Genomic DNA, 19,503 nt, shown 5'->3' with positions numbered 1-19,503 from the left:
TATGTTGTGTCGTTCTTCGCAGTGTTCGTGTGTTCGATTGTCATGCCAGCGTTCACACCTAGGGGCGCTAACAGCGCTAAAAAGGAATGCGATTCGAGTCCCAAGCGGTGGATGATATTTGGAACGATTTTAAATAAATATTTAAAATTTATTTAGAGCCGTATTTTTTCGTTTGAGTGGTTCCAACTATCGTCATAAATTTTAATCCTTTTTCTTCGAAAATTCACAACTTTCGTGTCACTGTTACGATCTTAATGATTTTGGTGCCAGATATATGGTACATCAATTTCAATTTATGAAGAGCGTTTTGCATATTATTGGAAACTTCTAACGATTGAACAGTGTACAATAAAATGCAAATTCCAGAATACATATATCACAGACTAAGTCTGTGCATATATGTTGAAGTGTGAGCTTTTGAGTTAGGTACGATGACCTCAAAAATTATTTTTACTGGAGAATTACAAAAAACGTTTGAACCACCCACCGATTTCAGTTATATTGACAGCAAATGAAAGATATTTTCCTTAAAATTTTAGGAAAAATATTCGATGGACCCTCATTTTGTTTTTGATATAGTTTGTTTTAAAGTAATAATATTTCGATAGTTTATTTTCCAATAGGAAGAAAACGGATATTTCCGGGTTTTCAGATTATTATCTGAGACAAACTCAATTTGTGAAGGATAGAGAATAAAAACGAGGTTTTTCCATTAGCACAATTAGTAACATTTCTAGAGCCACCCCTGGCTCTTTTTTCAACTATTTCGTCAACATATTATCAATGTGCAACTACCTATATGCACATTGATACAGTTTTTTTTTTTCAAAATTTAAAAATCTTAGTTGAATTTCCCAGGAGCTGGATGGGAGGGCCAAATCTCTTCTAGTGGAAGCTAGATTCCTCTCTAGTTCCGCCACTGTTTGTCTTGTACAAAACACAAAAAACACAATGAGTTAAAAATTCTTAGTTGAAAAGAAAAAACCAAAAAAATCAGAGGGGTTGTGTACAAGACACGACCGCATATATAGGTGACGCAGGACTACGTAAGTCTCTTTGTAGTGATAGTAGCATGTATTCATGCTTGTAATCATTCGATTCTTCATGTATACATGCTATATGCAACTTATATACATGCTACATGCGTTGTATGTTACATTTACCAAAGTAGTAACATTGCATACGTTCAATTCTCAAAAGATTGTGCATTTGAAAACAATTTAACAAAATCAAGAACACAAACTATTGCTTTCCTGCTACCTTACTGAAATTAAACATTGTTTTTATTACCCATGGTTCCCCACGTTGAAGGGATTTTACCAATTCAATCCTATTTTATCAACAACACATCTTTTCAATACACATCTAATGAAACGATCGGTAAGCATGCGTATTCACGGGAAACTAGCAGTCATTGACTTTTCGTCGGAAAGCCCAATTTCGGAAGCAGCTTTTCTGCCCAAAAGCAGGATTGTGTTTATAAAAATGTATATACTGCATTCTTCTTGCCAATCTGAACACAGCGAATATATTTTCATAAACCGAATTATTGTTCGCCGAAATTGGCAGAATCGATGATGACTAATTTCACCTTCATACAGAGTCGTATTATAACCGAACACTACAGCTGTAGCATAGTTTTCCAACAAAGATATCAAATTCGCCGAGGTTTAATCGTCTCGCAGTAAAGAATTTGCGATCTGTTGGGACAACTGTTGGGAGGACCACCCTACGAACCAACTGCACACCACCTGGATGTTGGTCGACTCATCGTCTGACACACCCTGTCAGAGCGATTGACGTCTACCGCTGTCAGCCGATAGCAACATTAGAATTGCATACCAGAACATACACGACTCGCAATTAGTGAAAACCACACCACATTCAATCTCTGTAATTTTACGGTTAATAAAGTTTTAATTTGTTTGTTGTATAAAACCATCGGCGATTCATTACAACAAAGTGGCGACGAGGATTTTCAGTACCGGTTACGCGAAAATTAGTTTTTCCGTCGCGATACAACCAGTTTTGTCGGTCGAATAAATTCCGCGTGGGAAAAGTGAAAAGTTGAGGTTAGCTCAATGCAGGATCCAGTACAGGCGAACGCTAACCAGATGCTGATGCAAATTCTGCAGCAGCAGCAACAGTTGATGGCGCAACTCACTCAGCAGGTTTCAGCTACCCAGCTGGCCATTCAGAGGATGTCAAAGGATGAAACCATTTTGGATTCGCTTTCTAGTAACATCACCGAGTTCGTCTACGACCCGGAGCAGGGCTGTACATTCGACTCTTGGTATGCGCGATATGAGGATTTGTTCGACAAAGACGCGGAAAAACTGGATGATGCAGCAAAAGTCCGGTTACTTATGAGAAAACTGAATCCACCAGCACATGAGCGGTTTACCAGTTTTATCTTACCTAAACTGTCGAAGGAGCTAACGTTCAGTGAAACAGTTGCAAAATTAAGAACGATTTTCGGATCGCCAGTTTCGGTGTTTCACCGCCGTTATTTGTGCCTTCAGACGACAAAGGACGATGCCGATGATCTTGTGTCGTATTCGTGCAAAGTAAATAAAGCGTGTGTGGATTTTAAGTTGCGAGACCTATCAGAGGAACAGTTCAAATGTCTCATTTTTGTGTGCGGTTTGAAATCACCCCGTGACTCAGATATTCGCATGAGGTTGATAAACAAACTAAATGAGACCGAAGACATCTCTCTGGAAAAAGTAGTGGAAGATTGTAAAACGTTACTGAACCTGAAGCAAGACAACAGTCTTGTGGAAAAGCAGCAATCGCTCAGTGCTGTGAATGCCGTTCATAAAGAGCGGCCTCCAAAACCATACAATAAACAAGGTGGCGGGGGGACAGTAAATAACAATCATCCCAAAACCCCATGTTGGTCGTGTGGGGGAATGCATTTTTCTGCAGATTGCCCATTTCGGGAACATAAGTGTCGCGAGTGCAAGAAAAAAGGTCATAAAGAAGGATATTGTGCCTGTTTTTCGTCCGACAACAACAGTGGCAGTAGCAAGAAGAAAAAGAAGAAGTACAGTGGGAAGAACAAAGATGTGAAGATAGTGTCAGTGAAGAACATCAGTCAGCAGAGGAAGTTTTCCGAAATCGAAATCAACAAGATTGCAGTTCGGTTGCAGATCGACTCAGCGTCGGATATTACGATCATTTCCGACGAATGTTGGCGGCAAATCGGACAACCTCAAGGAACAACACCCTCCTGCAACGCCAAATCTGCTACTGGAGGATCAATTGATCTGGCCCGGGAGTTTTGGTGTGATGTAAACATCGGCGGCAAATCGAAAAGATGCTTGTGTCGTGTAGCTTCACCCAATCTCGATCTGAACATTCTGGGATCCGACTGGCTTGAGCTTTTCGGATTATGGGACGTTCCTATCAGTTCGTTCTGTAACAAAGTCACCAGCCGACAGCCCCGCACGGATGATTTTCTGCAAGCCCAGTTTCCGAAAGTTTTCTCAAGTGAAATGGGACTCTGCACGAAGACAAAAGTTCGACTGACGCTGAAGGGAGATCCCAAACCAGTCTACCGTGCAAAGCGTCCAGTTGCGTACAGTGTTCAAGGTGCGGTAGAAGACGAACTTCAACGGCTGCAAACATTGGGAATCCTCCAACCAGTCGATCACTCAGATTGGGCAGCACCGATCGTCGTTGTGCGGAAACCGAACGGTAGAGTCCGCATATGTACCGATTTTTCGACGGGTCTCAACGATGTGTTGGAGTCAAACCAGTGTCCGCTTCCGCTACCAGAAGACATCTTTACCAAGATGGCCGGATGTAAGGTCTTCAGTCATATTGACCTATCCGATGCCTATCTCCAAGTGGAAGTGGACCCCCGAGATCAACCTCTCCTGACAGTCAACACCCACAAGGGTCTATTTCGCTATACTCGCCTCACGCCTGGAATCAAGTCAGCTCCGGGTGCTTTCCAGCAGATCATGGACGCAGTGGTGAGTGGCATCGGAAGAACCTGTGGTTATTTGGATGATGTGCTAGTGGGAGGACGTACGAAACAAGAACATGATCTGAATCTGAAACAAGTGCTTCAACGTCTCGAAGAATACGGATTTACAGTGCGAATTGAAAAGTGCAGGTTCAACATGGAAGCAGTGGAATATTTAGGGCAAATCTTGGATGGTGATGGCATCAGACCCGACCCGGGAAAAACTTCAGCTATCGCTACCATGCCGCCGCCTCAAGATGTTCCGTCACTCCGTTCATATCTTGGTGCCGTAAATTATTACGCAAAGTACATTCCGGAAATGCGAAAGTTACGGTTCCCGATGGATCAACTCTTGAAATCTGGCGCAAAGTGGATTTGGTCGGATTCATGTCAGCGATCATTCAACCGATTCCGTGAAATTCTACAGTCACCGTTAGCGCTCACGCACTACAATCCAACCATGGAACTCATAGTGTCAGCGGATGCGTCAAACTACGGAATTGGAGCGCGAATTGCCCACAAGCTGCCAGACGGGTCAGTGAAGCCGATATCGTATGCGTCAAGAAGCCTCACACCAGCCGAGTCCAACTACAGTCAAATCGAGAAGGAAGGGTTGGCGTTGATCTTCGCAGTAACACGGTTCCATCGGATGATCTTCGGACGACATTTCGTTTTGGAAACGGACCACCAGCCATTGCTAGCTATCTTTGGTTCGAAAAAGGGCATCCCGGTGTATACAGCCAACAGACTCCAGCGATGGGCGTTAACGTTGTTGCTGTACGACTTTAGCATCAAATATGTCAGTACGGATAGTTTCGGCTATGCAGATATCCTGTCCCGTCTGATCAACACCCACGTCCGTCCAAACGAAGACTACGTCATCGCATCGATCGAACTGGAAGAAACCATGGAAGACATCGTCAAGCAGTCAGTGAAAGTTCTCCCAGTTACGTTCAAGATGATTCAAACTGAAACAAGGTCGGATGCAGTCCTGAAACAGGTGAAGCAGTTCGTCCAAACAGCGTGGCCGTCCGATCAGTCCAACTTCAACGATCCACAGTTACAGCAGTTCTATCAGCGGCGCGACAGTCTCTCAGTTGTTTCCGATTGTCTCACCTACGGGGAACGACTAGTGATTCCAACGAAATTCCAAGATCGAGTTCTACGCCTTCTACACAAGGGACACCCAGGAGTAGAAAGGATGCGGTCCGTAGCACGTAACTACGTCTATTGGCCTGGAATCGACGAGCAGATCAGTCAACGTGTTCGTTCCTGCGTGGAATGTTCGAGAGCAGCCAAGACCAACAGTAAAACCAACCTGGAATCTTGGCCAGCACCAGAAAAGCCTTGGCAGCGGATACATGCAGATTATGCTGGACCTGTTGACGGCAATTACTATTTGATTGTTGTTGATGCTTTCAGCAAATGGCCAGAAGTCATCTCTACCAAGCGTATCACAACATCTGCAACTGTGGCCATGTTTCGGAAGATCTTCGCCAGAAACGGATTTCCGGAGACATTGGTGACAGACAACGGTACGCAGTTCACCAGTGAACAATTCGAAGTTTTCTGCAACAACCGTGGCATCCTGCATCTGAAGACGCCACCATACCATCCACAGTCGAACGGACTCGCCGAGAGATTCGTCGACACATTCAAGCGAGGACTTCGGAAAATCACGGCGGGGGGAGAGGCACTCGACGAAGCAATCGATACTTTCCTACTGTGTTACCGTTCCACTCCATGTCGTAGCGCACCTGAAGGGAAGTCACCTGCGGAACTACTACTGGACAGGAAATTACGAACAGGAATGGATCTACTGAAACCGCCAACTTCGTACCACAAGCAAACTGAATCCAAGCAGGAAGATCAATTCAACCGGAAACATTGGCACGAAAGCACGAAAATACGATGCCAAAGATCTGGTTTGGAATAAGGTTTACCGAAACAATACCTGGTCATGGGAACCCGGTCAAATTCTAGAACGGATTGGACGAGTTATCTACAATGTGTGGCTACCTGGTAAGCGGGATCTTGTGAGGTCTCATGCGAATCAACTGAAAAGGCGGTATGAGTCAGAACAGCCGGCAACACGAGTACAACAGCAGTCTACGCAAATTCCGCTAACCGTACTTCTGGAATCCTGTGGTCTACGTGAATCTACAACAACCGAACCAGCAGAACCAGAGTCAGCCGAACCGTCGCAGTTAGATTTGTATAATGAACCACAGTCAGCGGTTCCTCACCAAGCACCTGTGCAAACTCCAAGAGCTACTACTCAGCAGCAACAAAGCCAGCTTCGCCAGTCTTCGAGAGCAAGAAGACCACCCGTGAGGTATGAGCCGTACCATCTCTTCTAAGAGGGGGAGGTGTTGGGAGGACCACCCTACGAACCAACTGCACACCACCTGGATGTTGGTCGACTCATCGTCTGACACACCCTGTCAGAGCGATTGACGTCTACCGCTGTCAGCCGATAGCAACATTAGAATTGCATACCAGAACATACACGACTCGCAATTAGTGAAAACCACACCACATTCAATCTCTGTAATTTTACGGTTAATAAAGTTTTAATTTGTTTGTTGTATAAAACCATCGGCGATTCATTACAACAACAACGAACTTGTGTCATTTTTTCTGGTACACTTCACTAACACAGACATCAAATTGGACTAGGTTTAATCGCGTTCGTAAGAAATCTGTTGGCACGAGGGGGCTTTGTCACTCTTCCTGGCGTACTTCTCAAGCAAGGACATCAAAATGGTCTAGGTTTAACCGCGGGGTTAAGAAATTTTGTTGAAATGAGCGAACTTGGTCACTTGTTTTGGCTTACTTCCCAAGCACAGATATCAAATTGGTATAGGTTTAGATCATCGCAAAGAATCTTCCAACCAATCACGAAGCGAGAATTCTGGTAAAACATAGGTTCATTATTTTCAATTTTTCAATAGTTCAACATCAAGAATCCATACTTTTCTTCATTTGGGTCAATTCTTAGAAGATTTTCCGATCGATTGGTGTAAGAATATTGAAAATCGATAGGAAAACCGCTGAGCTATTAGCGCTCAAAACCTTTCATTTTTCGTGACGCTCGCATTTTTCGATTTTTTGGAATGACACCCTATCTCAAAACTTGCCGTAAGACGTAGTCCTACGTCAAAAGCAAAGCCTTGGGCTTAAGGGGAAACCGAAAATGGCTCAAAGATGGCTGGATAAATGGCTACCATTCGAAGCATGTATTGTTTTGCGCCTTAAAATGCATTTGTATTGGCAGAGCACGCTTTCGCCACGTAATCAGTGCTTCCAGCGCTGTTATAATTCCCTAAAACTTGTAATTCAATTTATCGATCTGCTATGTATCAATAAACGCTCAGCAAAACATAATTGCTAATGGAAAATAAATTTAACTGATCATATCGATCATTACGTGTTCATAAAAGCGACCAATGTATAATTTGGAATTAGTTAATAGATATTTGGTTGCACCAGGGGACTGGCAACTCTATCTCTTTCAACGTCAACTGACAGCAACACACATATCGCGAGCCGTTTTGAATACGGCCCAAAACAAACACCTGTCATTGCACATTTTTGCTTTGTTTTGATCGTGGCGGTGCGCTGAAACTGCCATTTGGAACTGGTAGAAGTATCAAGCATCAAATCGGAAGCACAGAAAGTTGCAGGAGCGAAATTTAAAAATATGTTTACGATATGTTGTGTTGTTATGCTGCGATCGACATGTTAGCTGCAAAAACATGGCCACCTGCCAGCCCCTTGGGTTGCGCACATATTTCGTTGAACTAGCGATTTCCGAAAAAGCAGCAACACAGTATCAAACTTTCGTCACATCAATGAGCTTTTAAAGAGCTTTCAACTTTCGCCGCATCGATGAGTTTAGAGTGAAGTAAACAAACAAAACGCAAACACAGGAATCAAAAACGCAATCCGATCCAAGCGGATTAATTAAACATCCTAGTGATCCTACGCATTATTCAGTTGCTGCTGTTAATTTTGATTGAATCGGAATGCCTTGATAAAGAAAACAAACCCTTTTTCGGGATGTTTGTAGTCAGTGCGGATGGCTGCGGATCAGCTGTTTATGTTTCCAAGCTCCGCTATTTGACATATATTACCAATACTAATGCAATATTCAAATAAACGTTTAGGTTTTTAACGAACACATGAGATGTACAGTACAGTGTTTGTCGCACTAACACAATAACGTTAGCCACTTGCGGTTCCGCCTTAAACGTCTTTCTAAGACTTGACCCTTCTTTATCGACAGACTTCACAGTCGGCTATTAAAATACAGGACAGTCACGTGGCTAGTGCAACAATCCTACTGACTCGATCTAGCAGCACCGTCTAGCCGAGATTCGAACATTCGACGAAGGCCAGTATCGTACCTCGAAACCAATTAGAAGAAAAAACCAGCATTCCTTAAAAATATACTCGCTTAACATGTAGGGTTGCCAAGTCGGACAATTACAAATACCGGCCGGTCGGTCCTGCCTTCAAAAAATGGGGTGGAAGATTTGCCTGGAACGTGTAATGTGCGTTAATGACATTATTTGGGTAGTCGTCGGAAGTCGGTTGACAGTTTCCCGTGTAAATAGGATAAACAGTCAGCTGTGGAGATAACGAACGGTAGGACATCACAGTCGAAACCACAACGAATGGATTATTGAAGATAGATAGTTTCAGAGTGACAACTACTTACTCCTGGTGCTAGTGGACAATTTAATGTATATTACCGCCTGAAGTAAAGTATCGTCACTCCAAAACTGGCTCTCTTCAATAATCCACTGCTCAGGATTGCTAATAAATTTATCAGAAAATATAACAAATCAGGCAAAAAGTACAAATCCGGCTTCATATGTCGAAAAACCGGCCTTTTTGCCGGATTGACCGACCACCGGCTTTGCAAGTGAAAAACTGGTCGGGCCGGCCGAAAACCGGCCACTTGGCAACCCTATTAACATGAACATTTTTGTAAATACTAACATAAAAAATAGCAACTATAGTTGGATTATTTTTGATAAATATACCTCAAAATGTTGCCTCATCTTTTTACTTCTAGTAGCATAGAGCTGGGGTGGCTCTTGTCGTATCAAGAATTCTCCTTCACTGTGTACTCGGTCCTGGGCAGCTCGTAGTCAATTCGTTGAGCGTCTCGACACAAGTCGGCTTCAACCTGCTCGAGCCATCTTGCATGTTGGTCCTGTCTATTCCTGGTATCGGTGCCGGTGGTTGTTGAAGAGAACGGATTTCACTGTACAGTCGTCCGCCATACTTGCGTACCTATCGTACGTTGCCTCCAGGTGCATGTAGAACACTTCCTTGTCGTCGTCGAGTCTACCTTTGTGTGAACAGTGCACGTTTATGATGGTGAACTTGAAGAGACGGCTTTTATCCTTTCGTTGATCGCCGTCCAATCCATCACGCGATTCTGCATTCTGCCCATCACTACAAAACCCAGCTGCCCAGCTCGTTAGTCGCTTCATCGCTCTGGTAAAATTGGGCTTTACCACCACCGATTCGCAACACCTGCTAGCCTTTCCAAAAGATCTCCTGCAGTGCCATAATGCCGAACTTTCGGGGTTCTAGCGGATCAATTCAGCGATCTGCTGTTCCAGATACGAAGCGTCCATGCGCATCTACCTTCTTTTCATATCCTTATTTCAGGGGAGCCATGCAGCCGCAAGGTTACCAAGTCTACCTCGAGAAGCGAGTGGTCGTGGTTTCGAATCTTAATAGAATCAGGCAGTTCGATGTTAAGTGACTTTAGCATTGGTTTATTCTCAGACCTCCACATCCTTCCTACTAAATTTTACATTTAGGTACTAACAATGAAGCCTCCTCCAGGACAAGTTCTAAGAGTGGTACTTGCTTGAGGTGCGAATAAAGTTTCTTGTCCAAGGGCAAATTAGAATTAGTCTCCGCACGTTCCTGACTCTAGAGCCAGATTGGTTGAAAAGTAGTAACAAGCGTAGAAGGAAAAAAAGGGTTGAAAACACCGATACTTTAAGCACGGATAATAAGTAGTTCGGTCACTCCATAGCGATACCGCAAAAATAACAAAGTGCGGAACAACACGTGGATAAGATCACAATAGATCAAAATGCTAGTTGTAGTAATAATATCCAAACAAAAAAAATGTCATTTCGTCGCCTTGGTCTATAGAGCTTTCCAGTCATGTGTGTATTGGTGCTTGAAAATGAGGCAAACAACAAAAGTAAACAAAAGAAATGCATTCCTTTGTCACCAAGGTACAGAATGAATTTCGTCTTCCGCTGGCTTAAATACCAGCAAATTTTCAAAATATGTGCTTGAATTTGGAACAGGATGGAAAATTTGACCGAAATATGTGCTCTGCAGTGTGGCAAACGGAGAAACACAACTAGTAATCGTGATTTTTCGATTTGTTCCTCCAGCAACAGCTGTTCCCCAAAATGAGGTAAACATCATGTATATACACGCGTATTTCGTGTTCGCTAGTGTGGGTGCTTGAGCTGTCAGAAAGCTCTATGCCAAATGTTCCGAGTCAAATTTTATTGATTTTTTGTAGTTAATTTGGTTTGAGTAGGTTGCCTTACCAGGGCCACGCTACCAAGTCTCGTGAAAGGGCTGCTGTCTTAGATGTAATACCGAGACAACACATTTCTTAATTCTGCCGTCTGATCCGGATCAGACGCTGTCGTGAGCTCTTCCTAACCTAGAGTATAACCGCGCTCTTGGTAGAGGAATCGTCAAGCCACCAAGAGCCTTCCCTGAGAGACGCTCAGGGCTGACAAGGCTATTCCTCGTTGCTACACTCAGTGTTCGCGTGGGTGTCTTGTTCCTGTCGATTTACGACCTTAGGTTCCACCAGAGTTGGTTACTCGCTAAAGTAGCTGGTATTGCACCCTGTATATGTTTGTTGTATATTAGCTTATTAAACTATTGTACAGCTAATTTCCGTAGAACAAGTGCTTGATAAGCTATTATACAACAAAAATGTTACTTGGGTAGTATTTCATAATCTAACCACACATCCAATTACGAACAAATATTCATGAATTCTTGTATAATGACTTAATAGGTTTTTATGAGGATGAAAGTAGAAGGCTCATGACTAAAGATATTTCAATATAAAAAACAGATTCCAAAGATAATTTTCCTACACCTACGCGTCGGTAATACTATTCTTTAAGACATAATAACGAATACTTCAATTTATAAAGTTTAAAAACATTTCGCAATTTAAAAGAGGTACCAACTACATTTAATGTAATCATTCGCTCTTTGGCCCAAAGCAGAAAATCCTATTGCACCGGTGAACAACTATCGTTACATTTTTCCAATGACAATAATGGCAGAACGATGCTTTCGTGGTTGGTGGCTACATTGAATGCAAACAAGCATAAGTACCTACTCGATTCCCGTATTGTTGCAAATTCTCGAGTGCATCTCGAAGCTTGGAACTTGTGGACAATCATTCACCTCACCTTTCCGTATTGTCACCGAGCAGTAGACGATTCCATCCAGGTTTCAGAGGAGTCCTGCCACAGGGAAAGCTAGAGCTTTCGAAACTGTTTCTACCTTTTCTCACCCAGCATCCGTTGGGAACCGTTAGGCGTTCAGCTACTGTAACAAAACTGCTCCGCCGCAGTTTTGCTATCAGAAATATATACAACTCGAAGACGTACGGAAAATATTGAATCTCCCCATTCTAACGAGCTGTTTAATTGGAAAAGTTCCGCCATTGAGAAAAAGCGGTAGCCGAAGCACAACGATCGTGTCGCTGCACACTTTTTCTCCCGGAACGACTACGGCAGGCAAGGCGTCTGAAATATCCGCCATCGTTACTCGGGGCAACACAATTGTCGTCGTTGTTGAAGTCGTCAGTAATAAATTTTGTACGGCGTGACATTAAATTTTCTCGCTCTTTAATTAGCTTTCCGCTTTTGAAATTGGATTTGGCTGAAAGGCGAATGCAGAATAAACTAACTTTTACACCGGAATTTTCTTCGACTTTCGACTTTGAATGAAATTCCGAAACGAAAGCGATGATTGTTGACATTTTTGACAGTTGGCAATCCGCAAACAATTGCAACCCAACCGCAAATGTGTCCATTGAACATTCGGAAACAGTATTCCAAGTCTCAATTTCATTCTCGACTGTCAACTTTTATCTGCCAATAAAAGTATCATGTTTCACGAAAACAAAAAAAAACTTACGGCATAAGCATAATCTCAACATTAAGAAAAAGGCCAGAAAAAATCTGTCTGCCATCATTTCTTTACGCTTGCGGCAAAAAAGGTTCCTCAGTGAGTCATGTCAAACTTTTCTGTTCCCCTTCCCAGTATACATTTGTTAACATATCGTTCCAGCAGTTCAGGAACAAGTTTTGCGAGAGTTATAAACTTTCAAACTCGTTTCATGCAACTGACGTTTATTTCAAAGAAAATTCTTTCGGGCTACTGTCGTTCCCATCATCGGTTGCGAATGATGTCGATCGTTGTTTTCGAAGTTGGGTAGGTCATCACAGACAGTTAATACTCAATTGTTTCGCCTTTGTTCGTGTCGACCCCTCCCTGGAAAACTCTACCTCCGCTCTGCTCCGTATAGGATGTTGTAACAATTTCAGCATCACAAAAGGTAAAGTGCCACGTGGCAGCGATCGACACCTCTTCGTTTTCCCCGCCAAGCCGTGAGCTACTTACCGTCATTAGCTTTCCGAGTTTGCCGACGGCGGCAATTCCCCTGTTCAAATAATTACCTCTGGTCCCGCTGTGGGAAAAAAAAGTTCGGCGCCGTAAGCACGATAACAAACCGATATGTTTCATCTAATTAGATTTAGCCATCCCCTTGAGTGTGGCTATAGTGATTGTCCCCCAACGGCGATCTGTGGTTGGGTAAATATCTTTACCGTAACTGGGGGTAGAGCGGTACAATCTTGAAAATTTCAAGTAGAAAAAGGCTGAATAATAAAATCCAGGTCGAAGTATTTGTTATGTAATAAGTTTCACTGGGAAATTTAAGTAGTTAATGGAAACGAAAATGCAGTCCAACAGACGGTTCCAATGACGGCTAATTGAATTAGAGCAATTCAAAGAATTCCGTTCTCTGGTACACTTCGCTACACACGGCCTCAGGGCATACAACTGATCTATGTAGGCGGGCGATTTACTGAAAGCTGTCAGAAAAACGCAATCAGGCTGCGCCCGACGCCTGACGTTGGTTAATGCCGTCTAGATGCTTGACGATGAGAAAGGAAAACAAACGCCCGGATACAAACGTGCGAGGTAATGTGGGCTCTAGGTTCGCGAAAGCATCTGCCCCGCCATACCTACGCCTGAGGGTGGCATTCCAGGAACGCGTTTTTGTCTCCTCGCCGCTTGGCACTTCCATTCATTGTCTACGTGCCGAAGCCACAGCGATCGTTTGATGTCGGCTCGGCGAGCAAAATGACCATCGTCGGTTCCTTGTGTTGACGGATGAATAGGATAGAATGCCAACGCGTCCCTGCCACCCTCCTGGTAACCGAAATCAAATCCATCATCTGAATAGGTTGCTTATTCCTGCGTTCCGAAAGAATGTTGCATGTACCGTTTCGGAAATCATATCTGACGAGGGACTAGTCTCCTGGGCGATTCAAGTCTCCAGTTTGCGTGTATATAGTGGAAGCATACCTCTGCGACGGTTTTCCTAGTAACTTTGCCTAGATTATCGGCAGATGAAAAGATAAGAGCCAGGATGACAACTCCATTTGAGTGATTTGTAACAGGATTCGGTCCGATGTCAGTCGAAGATTGCCACATTCAGGTACTTTCAATTCAGTTTTCGATACGTACGCATTATTCGACATTATTTAATATACATTTACTAGGTACAGACATAACTTATTGTACAACAATAACAAGAATTATCAAAAGGGCAACAAGTTCTAATGATTGTAACACACAAGCTAGAAATGCCACTAAAATGTCACGTAGTTATAAGCAATTTTAAGAAATTATCGTAAATACAGGATTTGGTTAACAGACTGAATAAATGAAAATACCTATACAAAAAATTCAAAGATTCAAAAATTTTTACGAAATTTTATTTTTTACGCAATTCAACTATTTACACGGACATCGCTTATTTCAACAATTCGTAAGTCTTGAACCAAGAACTGTAGAATCGGGGGGAAACGGGAAAGTCGTTCCAAAAAATCAATAATGCTAGCGTCACGAAAAGTGGTTAGGTTTCGAGCGCTAATAACTCAGCGGTTTCCTAGAACATTTTCAATATTTTGCACCAATCCACAGTGGCTCTCCTGCATACAAAGCTTGGCCAAAAGTCAAAAGTTAGTTCAAATCGACTGAATACAGTAATGTTCCCATTTTGTCAGCCCCATGTCGAATTTTGGGCTAACAAAATGGGGAAACTGACAAAATCGAAAAAAAAAAATCGATTTTTTTTTTCAAAATTCAAGACTTAAGACCTTGCAATATCGAAGACTTCTACTAAAAATTAAATTTTAACCCTCAATTGGTCAACCGAATGAACCTTAATGAACCGGGAACAGCACACTGGTCCAGAACCTTTTTTGGTGCGCATTAGCTTTGAGTGGGAAAACTTGGTTTAGGGAAACAAAGGTTTAGGGAACCTTTGGAAGAGTTTCTTAAAATTAAAAGTTCTATCGTCCCTCGGAATTCAAATTTTGATTTATCCCCCTAAAAGTGCAATAAAAAGTATATTTTTCTTCAGTTGTAATATGACACATTGATGTGTTCTGCAAAGTTTTACAGCATATTATTACAAGAAATTTTGCTGAAGACAGGAGCTTTCTACCCCTTCAGCAAAGGTAGGAAAATCCTATTTCTCATAAATGAAAATTCATTAAAATCAGTTTTTCTCTTTTAGCTGTTTATGTAGTTGTTGTATGGCTTTTTCCAGTTTTACAAAGTTGTACAAATAGTAAAAATACACAATATTGCTGAATATAGTATACCTCTATCTCTGCTTGTTTAGGAACTATAGCACTCTTACTATAAAAATACCTTAATTTTAATCCCGAATAACTCGCAAGAAGGCATCATTTTATTCAAAAACTCTTCCCAGAGGATCAGAATAGTTTCAAGCAGGCTGAAAAGTATTATAAATCATGTTTAAAAGCACAAAAGTTAAGCAGAATTTATAGGCTGACAAAATCGAGATAAAAAGCTATAATAAAAATCGGGGATAGACAAAATCGGAAAATTACTATAGAACATCTTTAACTAACTTTCGGTCACTGATTTTAAATTTGGAATCAATTATCGAAAAAAATGATCGCTCATTAGGGCGGTTCACAAAATTTACACAAATAGTTTCATTTTTAACTTGTCTTATTGTTGTTTTTGTTTTTTGAGATGGCAAATTTTATATTTGCTGTTGAAAGCATAAAAAACTTGTATCATGATGCATTAGGGTGGTTCACGAATCATAACAATAACTTTAGTTGCAAAAAAACTTTAGTAAATTATAAGTCACCAATTTCAATTTGGTACACAAAATTAAAAAAAAATTTAGGCTGGTTTGAAATAAAAATAGGTTCAGTAGTTCAACAATTACGAATTTTTAAAAAAAGAAAATGACCACCCTAACCCAGAGAAAGATAAATTGGATGGTCGAATAATACGCTCCAGAATTTCCGCGAAGTTCCACAGCCTCTTATTCAGCAACTCCTATCTCTACCTCCTCATGGTAGGTACCATTCGGGATACGATCCTTAGTGGAAATCGGATAACCGGTGGAAACTAGGGTCGTATGCGGACAGAGAAGGGGGCACTCATGCGAAGGCTGACTGTAAATTCTCCGCCTGCAAATGACGGATCTCAGTAGGAACAGGTTCGAATAAATCAAAAATACTGGGCTCTGGTTCCAAGCCCCTAAGGAGGATGGTTTTTAATAGCTGTTATCTATGGCTATAATGTAAAACGAAAATGAATAAAACCCCTAATCCAAGGTGTCATGCGACCCGTGCCGAGGGATGAATGATGGGGGGGGGGGGGGGGTTTCTACAAATACTCAGCCGCTAACGGAGCCTGTGGAGTACCAGGGCGCCATTCCCAGTAATCTGCCCTTACTGCATCATGAGGGGCTCTGATGTGGCGGACTTTTCTTTCCGCTCAACCCGTGGGATGCTTTATGGAGAACAATATAAAAAATTTGTCATTGCTCAATTGTTTCTGCTCAGCCTGAAAGGCTTTTGTTAAAGCCCCTAGTCTCTGGTCGAACCACTGGGGACTCTTTGGGGTTGGGTTCCCAAGACCTCTTTTGTCTCCCAGTCGGCCGTGAGCGACTCGAAGGTCCTCAAGGTCGGCTCCGGGCCTACTTCGGAATCAAGTAAACAACGGAATAACTCTTTAGTTGGTATTTATTAAACACACTCACTCTGTGCACAATTCCGGAACACAAAATCTAATCCACGCGGTCGTCTGCAACGGCTGTACTACGCTGGCGGTACTGCTGCTCTGCCGCACGTTCTGAATGCAACCCTGTGTCGCTCGAATCGCAACTCGTCGTAGCTCCAGCCGGACGACTACGACCTCGAAGGCTGCGATGCAACCGACGATGCGGTTGGGATGGCTGTTGCTTGGAAAATCGACGGGAATTCAGCCGGATATTAATGGGTCCTGACTCGTCCGTATAGTACGATGTACTTATACAGGCACTCGGCAAGAAAACTAGTAACTTTTGGCTCTTAGCCAGAAGATTTTAGACTTCGTCGTACAATTTTAACTTTTAACGTAAGTTTCAGACGTTCACTTTTAATTTGCGATTTTTGCTTTTAGCTCGTAATTTTTAGTGTCTTCACGCGTCGACGGTTAGATCAAGAAGCCTTGAACCGGATCCTCTGCTTCTCATACACCAACATCCATATCCTCTTCGCCTTACAGCAGTGCATTGTGCAGCGACTTTCGTGCGGTGCATTGTGCAGCAACTTTCGTTCAGTGCATCGATCGGGGTTTTGTTTTTGGGAATATATGTAATATATTTTAGGTTTTAACAAATCTATACCTATAAAGAAGGATTTCTGTCTGTCTGTCTGTCTGTCTGTCTGTCTGTCTGTCTGTCTGTCTGTCCGTATGTTCCTTATAGAATCGAAAACTACAGAACCAATCGGCGTGAAAATATGCATGTAGAGGTTTTTTGGGGCCAGGAAAGGTTTTAGTGATGGTTAGAAACCCCTCCCCCCACTAAGAGGGGGGGCTCCCATACAATTGAAACACAAATTTCTGCATAACTCGACAACTAATCAAGCAAATAGAACAAAATTTGGCATGTGGGTGTTTTCGGTGACAAGAATTTATTCTATGGTAAATTGAGACCCCTCCCCTCTTTATAAGGGGAATTATAACTCCTCTCCTCTTTAAAAGGGGGGGCTTCCATACAAATTTCCTCATAACTCGAGAACTAATCAAGCAAATGGAACCAAATTTGGCATGTGAAGTTTTTTGAGGGCAAGAATATTTTCTACAGTAAATTAGGACCCCTCCCCACTTTAAGAGGGGGGGCTCCTGTACTAAAGAAACACAATTTTCCTCATAACTCGAGAACTAATCAAGCAAATGGAACCAAATTTGACACGTGGGTGTTTTTGGAGACAAAATTTCTTTCTATGATGAACTGGGACCCCTCCTCACTTTAGGAGGGGGGGCTCCTATACAAATGAAGTACAAATTTCCTCATAACTCGAGAGCTAATCAAGCAAATGAAACCAAATTTGGCATGTGAAAGTTTTTGAGGGCAAGAATATTTTCTATGGTGAATTAGAACCCCTCCCCACTTTAAGAGGGGGGGCTCCTATACAAACGAAATACAAATTTCCTCATAACTCGAGAACTAATCAAGCAAATGGAACCAAATTTGACACGTGGGTGTTTTTGGAGACAAAGTTTTTTTCTATGATGAACTGGGACCCCTCCTCACTTTAGGAGGGGGGCTCCTATACAAATGAAATACAAATTTCCTCATAACTCGAGAGCTAATCAAGCAAAGGAAACCAAATTTGGCATGTGAAAGTTTTCGAAGGCAAGAATATTTTCTATGGTGAATTAGGACCCCTCCCAACTTTAAGAGGGGGGGCTCCTATACAAACGAAATACAAATTTCCTCATAACTCGAGAACTAATCAAGCAAATGGAACCAAATTTGGCACGTGAGTGTTTTTGGAGACAAAAATTTTTTCAATGATGAATTGGGACCCCTACCCACTTTAGGAGGGGGGGCTCCTATACAAATGAAATTCAAATTTCCTCATAACTCGAGAACTAATCAAGCAAATAGGACCAAATTTGGCATGTGGAGGTTTCTGGAGGCAAAAATATTTTCTATGGTGGATTAGGACCCCTCCCAACTTTAAGAGGGGGTGCTTCTACACAAATAAAATACAAATTTCCTCATAATTCGAGAACTAATCAAGCAAATGGAACCATATTTGGCATGTGGGTGTTTTTGGAGGCAACCATTTTTTCTATGATGAATTAGGACCCCTTACCTTTTTAAGAGGGGGGGATCTCATACAAACGAAATACAAATTTCCTCATACCTCTAGAACTAATCAAGCAAATGGAACCAAATTTATCATGTGGGTGTTTTTGTAGGCAAGAATATTTTCTATGGTATATTTTATATGGATTTCCCCACTTTAAGAGGGGGGGGGGGCTCCTATACAAATGAAAAACAAATTTCCTCATAACTCGAGAACTAATCAAGCAAATGGAACCAAATTTGGCATGTGGGAGTTTTAGATGGCAGAAATTTTTTCTATGGTGAATTACGACCCCTTCCCCTTTTAAGAGGAGAGCTCCCATACAAATGAAATTCAAATTTCCTTATAACTTGAGAACTAATCAAGCAAATGGAGCCAAATTTGGTATGTGGGAGATTTTGGAGTCTTGAATTCATTTTACGATAGTTAGAGACCTCTCACCTCTGTGGTGAGACTCTCATACAAATAAAACAGAAATTTTTGTGAAACTCAAAAACTAATCGAACTCGAGAAATTCGAGACTCTTCCATAAAACATTAGTCAATACAAGACCACAAAAACTATCTATAGTAACACTAGATCATTCAGGACGAGACGGTCGCGAGTGTTGCCGGTGACCCGCCGTCGGAAGCGCCGCCCACTGGGGGGCTTGCAAAACTCGAGATTGTGACAAAGATCATCCGAGATTCATGATTTATGTACAACACAGGTTAATTTGTGGCAATACGAAGTTTGTCGGGTCAGCTAGTTAACAATAATAAGCAAATAATTTTAACAATAATAGATAAACAAATAAACGCATGCCCAAACTACCACTAACAAATTTCAACACTTCAAGGAACCGGCTGCCTTCCAAAGCCGGAACCAATGGAGTCGAAGGACTCCATTGCGCGTGATTCTTCGGAATCGAGCGCAATAAGTCGACCGAAAGATGAAGAGCTGGAGGAAACCTTCAATCGCTGATCCCGAGTTCGCCAAAAGCGAGTGTGGAAAGTCTAGGCGGAGGAGACATACTCTTAC

At 42.2% G+C, this 19,503-nt stretch overlaps 1 protein-coding gene across 1 annotated transcript; it reads left to right on the top strand.

Annotated features, from left to right (window-relative positions):
• Positions 1-2,081: 2,081 nt before the first annotated feature.
• On the top strand, positions 2,082-5,909 carry LOC128735578 (uncharacterized protein K02A2.6-like). Its single transcript, XM_053830060.1, has one exon. The coding sequence runs from the start codon at positions 2,082-2,084 to the stop codon at positions 5,907-5,909; it is 3,828 nt and encodes a 1,275-aa protein (XP_053686035.1).
• The last annotated feature ends 13,594 nt before the right edge of the window (positions 5,910-19,503 follow it).

This window comes from Sabethes cyaneus, chromosome 2 (assembly GCF_943734655.1).
Source record: "Sabethes cyaneus chromosome 2, idSabCyanKW18_F2, whole genome shotgun sequence".
NCBI classification, from domain to species: Eukaryota; Metazoa; Arthropoda; class Insecta; order Diptera; family Culicidae; genus Sabethes; species Sabethes cyaneus.
This window is presented reverse-complemented; position numbering and strand designations above follow the sequence as displayed.